This window comes from Ptychodera flava, chromosome 1, assembly GCF_041260155.1.
Source record: "Ptychodera flava strain L36383 chromosome 1, AS_Pfla_20210202, whole genome shotgun sequence".
In the NCBI taxonomy this organism is placed as follows: domain Eukaryota; kingdom Metazoa; phylum Hemichordata; class Enteropneusta; family Ptychoderidae; genus Ptychodera; species Ptychodera flava.
Window position 1 is genome coordinate 1,504,867 of NC_091928.1, and position 19,005 is coordinate 1,523,871.

Consider the following 19,005-nt stretch of genomic DNA (forward strand, 5'->3'; position numbering starts at 1 on the left):
GAAAGGTTTGCATCCTGACTATGAAAGACAAAATTACATTGATCAATGATCGGCATCATCGACATGCATGTCATGGCTATACGAACGAATATTGTTTGCTTCAACAAGCCGTCTGCAACGTTGTTATTTGCGGCATTCATCACCAAACTCCAAAAACAGTGCGGGCCTTCGCACCGTTACGCTCCACCAAGGGATAGCCATCGGGCAGAGCATGGCTCCTTCAGACTTTGAAAGTCGACGTTCTTTCTCGAGTATTTTATTTCGATCCCGTACTAGCCGTTCTTTCAACTTCCGAGTAGCGAAAAAAGTTGAATATTAATGACGGTTTTTCGGTACTGCATTACTTTGCGGACGGCATCATTCGTGGCCAATGCAGTCGACGTCGAACGCCGCCTTCATTTTTCATGACGGACCGTCTGATCCCAAACAGATAGATAACTTTGTCAAACAGCCACATTTCAGAGCACATGTTCACTGCATGTGATCACCAGCGATTCAAATCGTCTGACCATACCATTATTTTACGGTAGCCCGCATAAACAACCGTAGTGCTTGTCAACGATGACGTTTAAAACTGACGAGATGACATTTTTTGCAAATTACTAAAGCTTTCTGTGGCTCTCGTTCATCACGACAGACAACGCTTGACGTCTAAAACTCCTAAAACTGACCAACCGAAACCGTCACCAGTCCTGCGAAATACCTTTTGGAATCGACTACAACCTTTGCTAGCGTCTCCCCCATAAATAATCGTACAGTCCGGTGATTTACGTCATCAGGTATTTACATGATCCAAACATTGGCTTCAGATTCGGATTCAGAGAAAAAAAGTCTGAATAAAAGACATCAAGAGTAATTTTGGTGACTAAAATTGAATTATTTTGAGATAATAAGGACTGTGCATCAAGAGACCATATGGTACTACATTTATGCCCAGTTACAAAACGATCGCTTCACAGATGCCACAGAAATCGTTGATGACAGGTGCACGGACGGAAGGACGCCGGGACGGACATGACCTAACCCATTAAGTCCCCGCTTGCGGGGACTTAATAAAGCTAGATACGTATTTGACAAACAGATTATGCCCTGAATGATCTTTCTAGTGTTTATCGTGTAAATAGTACCCACCGCTTACGCTGAAAAGCCTCACGTTTCTACGCACAATTTTCATCATTTTTAGGCGAACTAGTGTTCAGGACTTGTCAGAAATTCTCCAATCTGATGCCTAATATTTCAACTAGACCCAGATCGAATGAATTTTTTTTAAATGCGCAAAAATCTGACTTTTTCGGCGATTTTGTGTGAAAAATGGGACGTTTACACAAATCGACGATTTTCTCAGTTCCAATTGTTGCTATGTATGCGCATCTTCAAATGTGTGTAAGTCGGCGACGCGTGGGCGGATTTCCCAACTTCTTCGCATGCTAACACTTCATGATTAGACCAGTAAAATAGTGTTTTAGATTTTTGATAACCCCCCTGAAGGGACGTTAACTTGATAAACGTGAACAAACGCCATTAATTTATGCAAATATCCGACAGTTCACACTTCCGAGGCTCACTGTGCAGAAACAAAAGCGAATTTCAAAAATCCAAAACATGATTTTCCCCCCAGTATATCTGGCTGTCTAGTGCCATTAACAGATCACTTAGTGGTGCTGCCAATTCTTACGTATACTTTTTAAGTGAAAAAACTCAAAATCACACATTTTTGACTTAAACAAACATACGAATGCATGTTTTGACAACTAAACAAAATTTTTACCTTCTTCAAATATAGACCTAACAGAAAATGTACCACATGTTGGGTGTGAGACCCCGTTTTTTTATGTGAAACTTTTGATTGAAAATATGTGTCCACGAACCTGAGTCACTACCTTAAGTATTCCTTGGTACAGCCACCAAAATATTGAAATTTTCTGGTCATGGTATTCAAAACACTATTCCATCTGGCAAATCTTGCTAATGTATTATCAATTAATACGCAGATATTAATCCAACACTATCAAGGAGTAAACTGCAAAAATGTTTGAGGTCAGTCATGCATATTTGAAAATTGAGATCATCTTGTAATCTCTATCTCTGGGTCATTTTCTAAAAAAATGATACCTCAGTATTTTGCATGTTTACATAAACACATGCAAAGCAGAATTTTTCGAGAGTGAAACATTTCTTCAATCATGGTTATGTTGTCTCTCTAGTAACCATACTTCAATAAATGCCAACATCACAAATTTTACACAAAAAATTGACTTGCCTCTCTGTGGAACTGTTATTCTAATAAGACAACTTCACTACTACATAACAGGGTTGCTGAATGTTATAAAGACTTTGTCTCTTCTATCTAATGCAAGCCCTGAACTCTTTTCATTCAATACAGGAAATACCAATGCATATAATGCGTAAAAATTTTCTTCAACAAATGGGAAGACATTGAAATCAGTGGCATATCAAAATGGATTAGTGGTCACACAACACTGTTTAGAGAGCAGTAGACAAACCTTTTCACACTACCTGCAACATTCAGTTGATAGAAATGATATTGAACTGTGTATACTGTCAAAAAACATTACTTTTAGAACAAATATTGACATTTTGTTGACACAATCTTGTATCATTATTTATGTTACATACCCAATTAGCTTCACGCTGTGCTTGGATGGTTTCTTTTGGTACACCCTGCAATCCAACTGACTGTTGCTGTTGTTGTTGTTGTTGTTGCTGCTGCTGCTGTTGTTGTTGTTGTGGTGGTGTCTGACTAGGCTGTTGTTGTTGTGGTAGTTGTGGTTGTGATATCAAGGGCTGGGTAGCAGTAACTTGTGGCTGGCTACTAAGACCAATACTACTGAGACTACTAGCAGTAAGGTGTTGCAAAGATTGCTGTCCTGCTGTTGTTGTGTTCTGCTGTGTCGGAAACTGCAACGATGACGCTGAACTGACTTGTGTCTGCTGCTGTTGTTGCTGTTGCTGTAGTTGGGCACGATGCTGTAACTGTTATGAAAAGCTTTTGTTACCATGATGATGTGAATCAAGATATAGTTAACAGGAAACAATATACAGCAGAAAGCATTTATATTTAGACAAATTATAAGTAAACCAAGTTTAATTTTATCAAGTAGTTTTAATTTGGCCTTTATGGATTAATGGACATCTTGTTATCATTTTCTATGATTTACAGTGATTGTAAAAAACTTACAAACATATCCTACTCATACCAAAGTCAAATTATAAATTTCAATAACAAATCGCATCAAAATGAAGTGAATGACAGTTTCTTGAAAATGTGAAAATTTGATCAGTGTGTGAAGACAAACATCATATTTATTTCCATGAAATGAACATAAATTAGGAAAATGTTGACAACATCAAGAATGATTACAGAAAACAGTAGCTGCTTTAATTTCATTTCTGAAAGAAAACTTTAAATAATGAAGAACAGATGTTTCTGGTACAATGTAAAATTTACAAGTCTTACTTTTCTAACTACGGAGAACTGAACAAGAAAACAGTGTAACTTTAATAAAAGATGCTACTTGACCAAGACAGTATACCCTACACAGACACTGTCAGCTCATCTGATTGTGTCATCAAATTAAAATAATTACTCATGACTTATCATATCAAGTCTGTGAGTAGGAAGAGTTGAAGATTGGTTTTTTCAGCAACTGAAGAATATTTGAAGTTGTTAATCAGTATCATTCACCTCAGAGGCCTAACACAAGAACAATGTTAAAGGGCATGTACTGGTATCTGTAACTGTGGTGATTTTTCTGTATTTCTGGTATTTGTTTTGTGTGTCAACCACAGTTTTGGTTTACTCCCTGTATTTCTGGTATTTGTTTTGTGTGTCAACCACAGTTTTGTGTTTACTCCCTGTATTTCTGGTATTTGTTTTGTGTGTCAACCACAGTTTTGGATTTACTCCCTGTATTTCTGGTATTTGTTTTGTGTGTCAACCACAGTTTTGGGTTTACTCCCCAAAACAATGTATTTCTGGTATTTGTTTTGTGTGTCAACCACAGTTTTGGATTTACTCCCTGTATTTCTGGTATTTGTTCTGTGTGTCAACCACAGTTTTGGTTTACTCCCTGTATTTCTGGTATTTGTTCTGTGTGTCAACCACAGTTTGGGTTTACTCCCTGTATTTCTGGTATTTGTTCTGTGTGTCAACCACAGTTTTGGGTTTACTCCCTGTATTTCTGGTATTTGTTTTGTGTGTCAACCACAGTTTTGTGTTTACTCCCTGTATTTCTGGTATTTGTTTTGTGTGTCAACCACAGTTTTGGGTTTACTCCCTGTATTTCTGGTATTTGTTTGTGTGTCAACCACAGTTTTGGGTTTACTCCCTGTATTTCTGGTATTTGTTTTGTGTGTCAACCACAGTTTTGGGTTTACTCCCTGTATTTCTGGTATTTGTTTTGTGTGTCAACCACAGTTTTGTGTTTACTCCCTGTATTCTGGTATTTGTTTTGTGTGTGTCAACCACAGTTTTGTGTTTACTCCCTGTATTTCTGGTATTTGTTTTGTGTGTCAACCACAGTTTTGGATTTACTCCCTGTATTTCTGGTATTTGTTTTGTGTGTCAACCACAGTTTTGGATTTACTCCCTGTATTTCTGGTATTTGTTTTGTGTGTCAACCACAGTTTTGTGTTTACTCCCTGTATTTCTGGTATTTGTTTTGTGTGTCAACCACAGTTTTGTGTTTACTCCCTGTATTTCTGGTATTTGTTTTGTGTGTCAACCACAGTTTTGGGTTTACTCCCCAAAACAATGTTGATAGACACAGTATCTAGCTCATTAACTCAACTATATGTGTAAACTGCATTGTGATTGTTGACATATCAATTGTTATTAGGACTACATTTCAAATATCAACAATAACAGTGCACTATACACATACTCGCGCTGTGTAGACAAGTGAAATAGTGGGTGTTTCAATATACTTTGAGGAATAGAACAAGAACTTGCTGTTGATACATGTAATGAAAATGGTGCAAAACTTATCAAAAGTAACAGCTTCTAGTCCTGAAAAGCAACTGTTTGATTATGCCTTTTACAGTCAAAATGTTTTCAATAGATTTATTACAAATAGTAATACACAACACAACCTATTTTAACTCATACAGAGAGGATAAGAGTTTACACAGATTATGGTATGACCTTTGACACGAAAAGACGGTATATCAACTCTATCCTGTACATGCAAGATATGAAATGATAACATTTAACTTTTGTAGTTACGATTTTTGTTACGTACCTTTTGAACATGTTGTTTATTTTTATGATTTGTTATGACAGCACGAATGCCAGTAACAAAGCTAGCTTGATCATTTGGGATAAGTCCTATGAATTGTCTCTTTCTATGGATGTACAACAACATAAGCACTCGGACATCACATTGAGCCGGAGAGTTGAAATGTACACAACCAGCCTGAAACAAATCATCAACATTATGATCAAAATCATTTCTTCACATTTTCAAGAATTGCTTTTTGTGCATACCATAAATACAGTACATAAATGTAGATGTGAACATAAAGGCACATTTCACATGTAAACATTTGTACAAGTGACATTTTATAATCATGACAAAAGGCAACACATCTGTGTCACCTTATGCTGAGCTTGAATTTCTAAATTAATGTTTCATTTATACATAAGTGTATTAATGAGAACTGTTTTGAGTATGCACATCAACTCATGGTGAGTCATTTTCAATAGAGAATATCCATTGGCTGTCAATGGAGAACATCCATTGGCTGTCCATGGAGAACATCCATTGGCTGTCGATGGAAAATATCCATTGGCTGTCCATGGAATATATCCATTGGCTGTCAATGGAGAAGATCCATTGGCTGTCGATGGAGAATATCCATTGGCTGTCAATGGAGAACATCCATTGGCTGTCAATTGGGAATATCCATTGGCTGTCAATGAAAGGATGATTTCCTAAGAAAGCTTCCCTGAAATTCAAATACAAATCATGACTTTGTATTCATAGAGCAGCCAGGGAGCAAGTTAACCCCTCTGAATCTGTCTTCATTATCTTGTATATCTTATTCACATTTGCAATTTACATTCCATGGGTTATCGATTTCAGGTGTGAATTGAATAATTCCTTCTTGTCAGTCTGAACAAAACTTGTTCATCATAAACTAAAAACAGAAACATTGTTACATTGTTACATACATACATACACGCATGCATGTGCATGCAGACACACACACACACTCACACACACACACTCACACACACACATACATTGAACACTTGATGTAAGAATTTTATGTATTACATTCTATACTGATTAGAAACTAGAGTTCCAAGAAGATTGTATTTGAAGAAATTAGAAAAGTACTTACAAATCCTCCTGACATAATTCTAAAGAGAGACCTAAAAGCCTCTTGGTTGTTGTTCATAAATTGAAACTCCACTGTACGAGAATTGCGAAACATGGCACCCAGACTTTGCTGTCAAGAAAAACCAAAATAGAAGTCATAAACAGGATGACTTCAAAGCAAGTATCAGACAAGATGACTTAAAGGGGCATATATCTTGACTCAAAGAGGCACATATCAACTTGGTACAGCTATTTTCTATTTTGTGTATCTATTTAATTCACATCTCGCAATTTTTTTTTCAATTGAATTTTTAATAAGTTGAAACTATTTGCTTTGTGTTTAAATGTCAGTAGGAATATACCTCTGTAAATCTGACGTGATGACTGCTTTGTTCCATACACTATGAATATCTGTATTGAACTGCATGTCACAATCTGAGTACAGATTTTTCAAATGAAAAATATTCTCAAACAGAAAGGCAGAATTTCTACTCTTTCTAAATACTGACAATAATGAGCTGTATTATTTTACAGCCACTATCACCTTTTGAACACAGTTGGTTATATAAAAATACCGCCATTATACAGTGTCGCTCACATTTGATCAGAATTGGCACATACCAATATGGGTACCAAAGATCAACAATAAATAAATGCAAGAAAATTCTATGTTGATGATTTCTGCACAGTACAAACAGAAAAACAACAAGAAATATTTAAACCAGGAAAACAAGAATGACAAAAGTTGGACATGCTGCTATAGAGAAATAGACGTTTTGATCAAAAAAGGGCAAAAATTGTCCTAAAAACACAAATATTGAAATTTCACCACATTTTATGCAAACAGCTTCTCAGTTTGTCAAAAGATGATCTGCAACATTTTGCGAAATCTATCAGCAATATAAATCACAAGGCCATATGTATGTTGTAGTTACAACACGCAATCTTATTTGCGCAAGTGATATGGATGTACATTGTATCCTCAGACAGCGTTGAACTAAAAAAAATTATAAATCTGAAAATTTACTCAGAAAAATAAATTAGCACAGCCTTTCTCATTTGGAAAAACAATTTTTTTAGAAATTTACAATTGTAAAAAAAGTGTTCACAATTTCATTGTGACCACCTCCCTCCCACGATCTAATGGTCTGTCCCTTAGTTTGAGCAGGTCTGTTTATATGTAACAGTTCATAAACAATGACAGGAAATGACTCAAGGTCAGTGGAGTATCCTGTTTCAGTCATTGGCATTCCACCACTACTGAACATTTGCACAATTTCCCTTTTTCTTACCTCATTTGCACATTTTTGACACTGACATGTTCATTTGAAAAATGTCACATCTCAACCCCTGCATCTACTTGTACACCAAATACTGAGATGGTAGCTTAGGCGGTATGGGAGCTTTTGCGTGTGACAGACATACATCCACACATACATACCCACATACATACATACAGACACCACCGACTCACCATATAAGCTCTTTTTGGTATTTACATAAATACCAAATATGAGCTAAAAATACCGTCAAGGACAGTATGCTCACATTTGGTTTGAGTTGGTCCATTCAAAAAATATTTAAACCAGAAAAACAAGAATGACAAAAGCAAATAAGCTCTGCAACTTAGGTACTGGAGGTCATCTTTAGGAACATGCATATCAACTTCTATAGCAATAGGACAAGCAGATCCTACATACATAAGGAAATGTAAACAAAAAAATTAACCAGAGAAGGCTTGATAAAAAGAAAAGGTTCGAAGAGTGGGGAAAAAATAAAGAGTGGGGCAAAAAAATGTACAAGGGATCTGGTAAAAAGTAATGCTACCTCATCAATCTTCTAGATCCTACCCCCTCCTGAATATCAAATGTTCCATCCCTTTGTTGATCATGTTTACATAAGACCAGATGGCAGGAAATATATTTACAACCTTGGGGAGGTTTTAATTATAGCTGGCGCAATAAAACTAGGTACACCGAAGTCCCTATATACATAAGGAAACCGCTGGCAATATCCCTATATCGGAAAGTAATTAGCCAACAGCGGTATCGCTAGTGCAACAGATCATCTTACAGTTTGTTTATCAAGAACACGGCGGGGTGCCCATGCTGTGTCTCATAGACAGAACACCATAGCAGAGGCCATTCATTTTGCGTGAACGATGGTACAATAAAGGATTGACGTTTAGAGTAAAGTTACATTGGTAAATTTCGATGAGCAGGAAACCTGTTGAAGCAACCGTTTCTGACAGACTTTTCCTCAAAATGAAGAAAAAGTATAGGACAGAAAACGGTAGGTACCGTCATGGAGGTCTAATTGCTATCGTTTGGCTTCGTTTCGACAGGCGTTGTCATCATAAATGCCGTCATTCCAACTATCTCACAAAAATTGTAAATTACGCCCAGCATTGAGGTGAAATCTGTATTTTTAACTTTTACTTTTATAAAGTGCTCAGCTTACGTCGATGTTTACAATGTGCGTCTCTTTCTTGTATGTTGTATATGAACCTTTTTCACATTACCTTGAGCATGTACTTCAACAATTTCCCGTCTAACCGACAGTGTTTCCTTGAGTGAAATTCAAAGTCGCTAAATTTCTAATTTCGTTTCGAAAAAACCTGTTTGTCGACCGGTTTAAAGTAGATGCGTTTTCTAAGAGTGACAGTGAGGAATAGAAGGTTGTGTAGATAACCAATGGTGGTACCGCCTACTATACCGGTGTGTATTTTATTGGCCGTGCACCGATGTAGTTTCTAAAAAAGTTGCTAAAGTAAAACTTCCAGGCTTCGACATTCTTTTATCCGACATGTCGTAGCGAAATTCTGTGAGAACTAATACAGACAAGATTTGGGTTTTCAGACAGTGTATCAGCTGATTATCAAGATGAAATAAAGCGCGAGCTTGGATAGTCTGACTCGTTGCTGCACAGCGTGGTGTATGGCGGGGAATCTATGTTTAATACACGCATCCTTCAACTGTCGGCTATAACCTCTACAGTTGTCGTCGCCGGCTTTCGTAATTTTGAAGAATAAAGTAAACCGTAGATGAAGCCAGACCTTTTCTCTGCTTTATTTCTGAAAACCTCTCCTCAGAGGCAAAGACAATGTACACCATGTCCGAGTCGCGGCCGGGAGTCGCGGCCTTGACATGACACAAGAAGTCATCATTTACGTGTATTTGTATGTGTCATACAGATGATATCATTATTCATAGGGGTATCCGATTGAAGTGGGCACATAGTATTCTCAAGAAACGTATGATGTAAAAGGACTGTCTAAATAAAAATGTTGCAAGCATATCATCAATTGCAAAGAACGCTGAAATTCTGCAGCTTTTAATCTCTATGGCAAAGTTTGTTTTGGACGTCAACGTATCCGATCCAGAAGGTAAACTTGGTTTGACCCAAAGTTTGAAAATGTATCTCTCCTGCGACATGGCCGCAGTCAGTGACATCGACGTTTTGTACTTCGAATTCTGAGAGCTACACCAAATCACCACGATCAGCGGACAAGAAATTACTATTTTCAAATCGCCATCACCAAAAATTACAGAGAAATGAGACAACACAGTGAGAAAAAAGGCATACCATCAATGGTGTTGATAATCTACATTTTGCTTCTAAATCTACCCAGTGCAAGACGGGTACAAACCACCCTGAACTAACTGGCCCGATTTCAGTCGCCCGATACCAACAATTTGTTTGGCGAGGCAACGATATATTTTTCCTGCAAACCTAAGACAGACTTGCACTATGTGCACTAAAAGGAATAGTTGGCGATATTTTTTTTTCCGAAATTGAAAAAATAGCCAAAGAAGAAGCCATCTCTCAGGCAGTACAGCCGAGGCAAACCTGAGCGTTCCTACCAACTATGGGGAGAGCATTTCAACGAAAACGGCGATGTCAAGAAAAGGCCATGACTTATTTGTTTAAAGTTGAAGAAAATGCATAAAATTTTGGTTGTGTTAGTTGATCTATCGAAACATTTTTGTTCCAATTGATAAAACCATAGACAGTCTCGATTCTACCATTGATATTTACCGGTACCGACTAAATCGACAACAGGGGGATGGGACGAATTTACAACACAAGGTACTCTGTACCGTGTACTAACGTATCATCTCAAACAACGGTCGAGTTGGTTTCATCATGATGTCAATGTGATTAAAGTAAAATCAGATGTAGGTTCCCTGGTCATTGAAATTTACCAATGTAACTTTACTCAAAACGCCAATCCTTTATTGTACGATCCTTCACGCAAAATGAACGGCCTCTGCTATGGTGTTTTGTCTATGAGACACAGCAAGAGTACCCCACAGTGTTTTTGATAAACAAACTGTAAGATGATCTAACTCACAAGCGATACCGCTGTTGGCTAATCACTTGCCGATATAGGGATATTGCCAGCGGTTTCCTTATGTATGTAAGGACTGGTGGTGTTCCTAGTTTTATTGCGCCAGCTATAATGCTATGAGTGCTATCATTCGAATGTAAACAGCCCTTAAATTAGTTACAGATAGTTAAATGCCTTCCACCGTGGGGGTGATTACGACGTCTGGAATTATCCTGGATCCAAATTTCTCAGCAGTTCTTGTATATCTTACGTAGAAATGTTGCAAAATTTGATCCGCAATGAAAAAATTTACCTCAGCTTTGCTTTCTGGATCAAATTTTACTACAAATCGATACCAAATATGACAAAATTATGTTAACAGCCTTCAAAACTGTCTCATAACATATCCTCGGTTGGTGTAGGTAATTTAAGGTCACAAACTGAGAAATTACCTAAAATATAAAAATTTGGGGCTTCCCAACACTTTGAGCAGAAAATTTATCTAATGACATCCCTTGGGACTTTTGTACCAAATTACAAAGCTACCAGACAAGTAATTTTGAGAACAAGTTTTCTTGACCAAAAATGACAAAATTGTTTTAAAAATACAAATTTGTATATTTCAGGACAACTTCCACATATCTAACTATTGTCATCCCTGGACATCTGTACACCAAATATAAAAGCTGTCTGTCCAGGGGCTTTAAAAAGATATTTTTTATGATTTCTTGACCAAAAATGACAAAAATTGCCCCAAAACAGCAATTTTTCCAATTTTGTCGTAATTTCAACAAATTAGAAGGGTAACACCCTTGCAACCATACAACGAATTTGAGAGAAACTGTGCTGGCGGTTTCAGAGAAGAATTTTTACTTAAAATGAGGAAAATAATTAAAAAATTCAGCAAAAATACAAAATTCAAGATATCTTCAAAATATACATAAAACTGTGTTAGGTCTACCTAAGGTACTTGCATACTAATTTTCGAAGCAATCAAAACAGCTGTTCTTGAGTTATTGATTTTTGACCATTTTCACATTTTTTAAGGTCATTTGCATAATTTGGGCACTGCAAAACTTCATTTGAACAAAATCCCATCTATAGCCCACGATGCATCCACAAACGAAATACCGCACTAAAAAGAGCACCGGTTTGTGAGTTTTTGAAGTTGACGGACATACTGTACGTACGTACATACATACATGCATACATACAGACGCCACCAACTTTAGCTTATATGATAATCCCACATTGGTATAACCAAATGTGAGCTAATAAAATGAATAAAATTTTCTCAGATTTCTCAGAACTTATGTATTGTGAATATCAACAATATACCAAGATGGAATGCACTGAAAAATTCAAGTTAAGACCATTCTTTATCTAGCTACATTTTATAATGCATATTCTTTCTATTTGCGAATGATGCAACAATGACATGACAAGATAATATAAACAAATAGATGCTGCAAATAAAAAAACACCTAAAACTTTCCACAAAGTGAAACAAACCATGGTAGAAATGGCGATTGATCAGAGTGTCACTTACCAGTAACTGTTGAGGAATGAGTTGCATAACCAACTTTGTAGGCCAGTTGTCGGCTTGTAAGTTATCACTTGCTGAGGCTGTAACACTGCAGGCAACAGAACGTGTTACCCTCGCTGAGGGGTCTTGAGAAGCTCCCCTAGGTTTCTAGAAAAAAAAATCACATTTCCACAATACTCAGACAATAGCCCATTCTGTGACTAAGAAAACATTTGACTCTGTTCAGTCAGAATTCATCCTCTCTTACATAGTCAGATTGTCATTGGATTCTTTCAAAGTAAATACATTCATTTCTGCTACAAACTATGGTGAATATCTTAATATGGATCAGTTTACTACAACTGTTATATTGTTCAAACTTTTCTTTAATATTTGTTTGAAAAATAACAATGATGTTTTGCTAACTGTTCAAGTACAAACCTCTTGCCATTCTAATGCGCCTCTCCAGACAACACTTTTCTGTTGTTGTTCCACTTGTTGTGGTCGTACTGGTTGGACTTGAGCTGTAGAGGGTGCCCCAATGTCCAAGTGTAATGATGCATTTGGCTGTTATACGATACACAAGCATAATTATTAAGTATGATAATTATTTCTCATGTGAAATCACCTAAAGACATGTGAGATGATAAATTAGAGTTCATAAGTTATGTATTTGACACTCTCTGTCCAGTGGTATTAGAAAATGAAACACTTTGTCCATATAACAGATCAATATTAATTTAATTGAGCTTATATAATTGTACAATTATCATACTACCTATATTTTTATGACCTAGTAATTCTGTCTCTTAGAAGCTTGAATCATATGCATGTTCTATGTGTATACAGTTGGTTGGATATTTTTCTACAAGACTGAGCATGTAATATGCATTATTATACATCTACCATCGAGAACATTAGAATTTTGTATGCGCTAAAAAAGCCGTACAGAATGGGCATTCCATAACATATACGGTTTCAAGGCCCCCATACCCTGCGGATGTATCTGCGCGTTCACTGTTGAACGGTTTCAAAGGACTCATTGGACAAGTGCCAGAATATGTCTGGCGCGCGCTCTGTGCGTACATGTATAGTGCACACACTATCCACAACTTGCAGAAGCACGTCCGAGATAGCATTCCACACTTGTGCTATAAATCGGAAGAAAAATTGTTGACATTGTACAAAAACAGTCATTACTCTGACAATTTGATACCCCAGCCACAAATGTAAGATGTATAATAATAAGGTTATTACGAAAGTACCACAAAGGATGCACTCAGACATTGGTGCCACCCATCACCCTCCACTTCACGTCTGGCGATATGCTGCGCCAATGTCCTTGTGCATCCTTTGCGGTATTTTCGTAATAACCTAATATTATTATATACCTGCGTCTGTTACCTATTGGGTTTTACCGTACAGTAAGTTTTGGTATCAGAGGACGTGGCATCCAATAACTTACACGCGGAGTACAATAACTTTAGGACGCTATTTGACCTTTGACCTCATAACGTCGACAGGGGGAAAAACGAGAGAAGATTTTATATTTTCTAAAAAGAATATACTTGGATACATTCAGTACTTCAGCGAGTGAATGATGGTCATTCTGAAACCTGAATTTGAGTGAAATTATGCTGCTGACTAAACAAACTCTACACTGTTGCAAGGGTTGGATTTTCATTCTATGTGCTCGATGGACATGCTGAATGTGTTCCCAGTCTGCTTGTGATTGCTCTGCGCAGTGTGTGATGTACATCCTAAAGACACCCTAATTTCAATTTTTTTGGTTGTGAAATTGGATTCATATGGTGTATAATAATGTTATTCACAAAATACTGGAATTTATGTCCTTGTACATCTTACGTTTAGGTATTGTCCTCGACGTAACGCGTCTTGGACAATACCTCTGCTGCACGATGTACTCGGACATAAATCCTGGTATTTTGTAAATAACCTTATATTAGCTGCATCTCTTCTGAAAGCAATTCATACTTCAAAAGCATCATTCCAGAAGTTCAACAAAATTCTATTGGACTTGTATTGTAATAAATGCAACTCTGCTTGTTGGTCGCTTGGTGCAGGAATTTCTGTTCAATCTGACCACAGCAAAAATCTTGCATCACTACAATATAAGCATTTCAATAATTTAACATGTAACATTACAGACTGGCAGTTGATCTGTACACAAAACATTACCATTAAAGTTATTCTTTCAGCAACTTGTTGGTTTTTACTAAAACACATGGCCATACATAGAAAATAACTTGAAGCACTGTGCTTGCACATGGACATCTCAGTATTTATCAATGGTACACAGCTCTCATCCACAGACAGCTATATTCAATAACCATGTATAATGTAACATACCAATGGTTGAGCTGGTTGTTGTGGTTGTTGTGATTGCTGTTGTGGTTGTGGTTGAGTTAATGGAGGGATGACATTGGATATACTGGTCCCTGGTTGTGTCATAGTAACGCTGGACACTGTTGTTTGAGATGTTTGTACTGGTAAACGAACCTGCTGCTGTATGCCTGCTGCTGTAACGCAAATAGTACAATTTGAAATTATTGGTGATGTCACACATGAGATGGTTTGACTATAGAGTGATAATGAGACTCTGTAGAGTAAAACTGCATCACCAACAATGTTTGTACATCAGTGTCATTATTTGAAAGGTATTTACCACACACCTACACTAACTCACAATTATATGAATTGAAACAGAAGGTAACCAATGTATCAACAAGTTTGAAAATGAGAAAAAAGTATTGAGGTTACCTCTTGTGACTGGTTGGTCAGTATGCCATCTTTGCTGCGGTTGTGTATTGATTGGATTGACAGCAGCAACTGGTGGGTTTTTGGTGAACTGAGTGGCCGCCATTTGCATTGCAGCTTCTGCAGCCTTTAGAGCAGCAGGAGGTGCCTGGGCTTGTATCTTTGGGGGTGATGATGTCTGCTGGATTGAAAGTTATTGAGATTTAAAGGAAAATCAGCCTTCTAAATAGCTAACAGTGTTTTTTACAACCATTCAAATACACAGGAAAATGATTTGGAAGTATTGTGACATTTAAGTTGTCAAATATTGACAGTGTTGATGTCTACAATATGGGAACTCATAAAGTGATTTTGGACCCTACATAACATTTACCAGTTTACCAGATTGGATAAGAACTTTGAGGTTTGTCTCCTCAAGTTCAATGTTTTATGAGTGTTTACAATCTCAATCACCTGATGTTACTTTACTCCCACATGTTTAGTCACAGAAGAATGAACAGACATTGGAAAAACATGAGGGTGAATATCAAGTATAAAATATCCAGTTCATTTGCTGATCCATGAATGGTCTATGTGCATATACAGGTAAATTATATTCAACTTGGAGCTTTTGTAAAATAGACATCACGTATTGTTCCATGATAACAACAGTGTACAACAACTAAGTTTTAATTCTGCAAGTATAGCAGATTCACTTTTGACCTTACTAAGTCAACCTAGAGATATCCGCCATTAAACAGCAGACCATCTACAGATATCCACCATTACACAGCAGACCATCTACAGATACACAGTAAGAGAGGCTACCCACAATTCCCCTTGATTAGTGCACTCAAACATTGTTTGCTAAAGGCTTCTTCAATTTTATCAGTTTCCAAACAATTTGAAACTTAGAATTTAATTTCAGGATTATTTGTTAAAACTACGTTCCAAAATTATTGATTATGTTTGAAATTCAAGAGTACATTGAATAAGAAGTCGATGTTTGAAGGTACTAAAAATTGTACACTTGTCAAGGTAAAGTTATCAGCAACTGGGGTTGTCTCCTCATGCCACCTGTCAGGCTAGCCATGGAAACGCAGCTATCTGTTGGAGGGGTAGCGTGCGTTGCTATGCGGGTCAAAGGTCACCCCCGCCACGGATAGCTGCGTTTCCACAGTTCCTGTCAGGCATGCAAATGTCCTTTGTCATAAACATTCAAAAAATCAATACCCCTTTCTTCGGCCAACATAGATGCAACATATTCTTTTAGTTTCTGTGAAAATATTGTGTATGGCTGTCAATAATCTATGTTGACAAAATTGCAAAATTGTTATCTCCTCCACAGAAAAGGGGTTGACCTTCTCATTATTCGTAGTGGGAAATCAGAAAATAATGATTAACAAAACTGTCTTGTCAGAATTTTGAAATGTGGACCGAGCTGTTCTATGTATAAAAGAAATTTGTTTCAGTTCAGTGAGTGATCTCCATGTGTACGGATCATGAAGAATTGTGGGCAGCCTCACTTACTGTGAGATATCCTTCTTGACATTTTCTAATGTCAGGTTGATAGATACTGAAATGAAATTGAGTAAAACTTCAAATAAACTTTGATATTTTCCAGTTTTTCTAAAAATTTGTTTTGTTGTTCATTTTATCCTTCTCCAGCTGCCTTGCATTGTGTTTGTAAAAATGTCAGCTTCACAAAGGAACTAGTTTCAAGCTATTGTCTCCATTTAAAATGAATGATATCAACGTACCTTGCCATGCTTTTGATTAACTTGCTGATACTCATTCATTTGATGATGACGATGATTAATAATTGTAATGCAGGTTAATTACACAAGCACATCTCCACTTTCTCATCATTGAAAAAGTCAGCAATTGAAGATGAATACTGAACCTCTAAATCAAACCGTGTGGCATTTTCAATACAGTAATTGTAAGCAGTGACTGGTGCTATATAGACAAAACCATGAAAATAGTGCTCGTCTATGTAACTTATTCTGTTGAAATTAAAAGAGATGACTCGCAGAAACAAATTCATGGACACAGTAATTTCATTCATAGTGTATCATGAAATTTGTTACAACAGCATTTTATGAGAGAAAAGTGACCTGTACCTGAGTAGTTGAAAATGGTGTAAGAGGAATACTGGTGACAGTGACATTGGGTTGTTGTGTTCTGTTAGTTGTCATAGTTGACACAGGCTGAGCAGCAACACTGGCTGGCTGTGCAAAAGGAATGGACGACCTTTGACCCTGGTTTTGTGCTTGTTGACTCTGTCCTTGTGTCATTTTTTGTTGTGATTGTTGTTGTTGATTGCCTATCTGACTGGGCTGTCCTGGAGACAGGTGACTCAATGTTGATGATGTTGGACCTGAGAGAAATTAAAAAATATTACACTAATGTGAACCAATGCACTTTGTATTATAATCTCTTAAGTGTGACATGTCTTTTCTCTTAAGGTAGCTACATACCTTTTAGACACTTTCAGATTTTTATTTTTTTCTAAATTGAACACGTCCCAAACCCCAATAAAGTATACATTTTCTGAAAGCCCTGATATAGAGCTATCCGACCAAGTACAGCACACGGTCATTATTTGCATAAGAGTCACGTGACAAGCGTTTTGCTGAACCTTCCAAAAACCGGGTTTTCCCGCCTTATGCGAACAGGCTGCAAGATTTCCGGTTGGAATTTCTTCACTGACAAGCCTTGACAATATCCTTCAAAACCGTGTCTGGGATTTTCTTTATATGCCTTTGTTTTTTTTTAATGCGCTCTTAACAGTGTTAGACGAAGGTGCTTTTCAAGGAATTTTAATTATCACGCCATATAATTTGAATGGAGCCTCCGGGAATTATTCCTCTTAAGAAGACCCAACTCTGCGTAGAAAACAACAAGAGTTCTATCAAGTTTGTGACACTATTTCAAATGTAACTCAGCAATTGAATTTTTCATCGTAGATAATTCAAAATACAGGCTAAGGTGCATTCCTGCAAAAATAATGATAAATTTACCTGTACACTATTATTGTAAGTCAATGACAGTGACTGCAACAACAAAATTCAAATAAATGACTGAAAATTTTGGTAATGTATTGATACTGAGGCTCTTTAATCAATTTTGCCAAACCAAACCATTGACTCATGCAGAAATCAACGACAAGCTTCTTTCTGCAACAATACTGTACATATCGTAGTCCAGATAGAAACAGTGACATTGAAAATGACACCAACTCTAAACAACTCATAACGTCAGTAATCGTGTGACCAGGAACAATTACATAATTATTATTGAGCTTTACTTTGAGGTTAGAGTTTCAATAGCACATCAAATCAATAAGTATCATCGCAGGGCAGATCATCATAAATGCTCTTCACATAGACGATTATATTATGTCACTGGCATACTGACGATGGCTTTGTCAATAAATCTTTGCTCAGGACTCATCCAGTAACACTATATTTTTCCAATAAGAAACTGTAACAATTTGACGCATTCCTAGGCCAAAGACAGATACTATCAGCTGCCCAGCCCAAAATAAAATAGGAAAATGAGATCTTTGGTAAATTGAAAATTGGGAAAACGGAAATATGCATTGTGGGAAATAGAGTTCGTTAGAGGGAAATTTGAATGGCTGCAAAGTGCCATCCTCATAGCAGTATATACCTGTTTCCTATATTTCAATCTCAGACCGAAGATTTTAAATTTAAAAATAGGCCTAAAAGTTAATAATCAAGATGATAAAACCATTTGAAAATTGAAAATTAGCTCAATTTCGATTTTCTTTTTTGGAGGTGCAAATTGGCTTTTTGGTTGGCCGAAATGTGCCACGGATTAAACATGTACAAATATACCAAAATTCCAGTTGATCGATAAATCTATAATTATATAAATTAGCTACAAAACTAATCCATTTGAAAAATCTCCAAGAATTTTGTTACATTTGTTATTTTTATGCAACCATTATATTTGCATAAATTGAACTAATATGCAATATTTTTTAATGTTTTCCATTTTATTGAATTATTTATCTGAAGACA

General features: G+C 36.7%; 1 protein-coding gene across 6 annotated transcripts in view; it reads right to left on the minus strand.

The window, feature by feature from the left end:
- Positions 1-19,005, minus strand: part of LOC139152027 (mediator of RNA polymerase II transcription subunit 25-like) — a 69,782-nt gene that overhangs the window by 13,062 nt on the left and 37,715 nt on the right. For 2 of the 6 annotated variants that reach the window (XM_070725469.1, XM_070676923.1), the window contains exons 9-16: positions 17,080-17,336; positions 14,981-15,158; positions 14,570-14,739; positions 12,641-12,766; positions 12,224-12,367; positions 6,367-6,474; positions 5,262-5,435; positions 2,638-2,994 (exon numbers count right to left, since the gene is read on the minus strand). In XM_070725469.1, coding sequence (XP_070581570.1) covers positions 2,638-2,994; positions 5,262-5,435; positions 6,367-6,474; positions 12,224-12,367; positions 12,641-12,766; positions 14,570-14,739; positions 14,981-15,158; positions 17,080-17,336 — 1,514 coding nt within the window. The remainder of the gene's footprint in view (positions 1-2,637; positions 2,995-5,261; positions 5,436-6,366; positions 6,475-12,223; positions 12,368-12,640; positions 12,767-14,569; positions 14,740-14,980; positions 15,159-17,079; positions 17,337-19,005) is intronic. The other 4 variants (XM_070678509.1, XM_070675425.1, XM_070677690.1 and 1 more) reach the window with 3 other exon arrangements.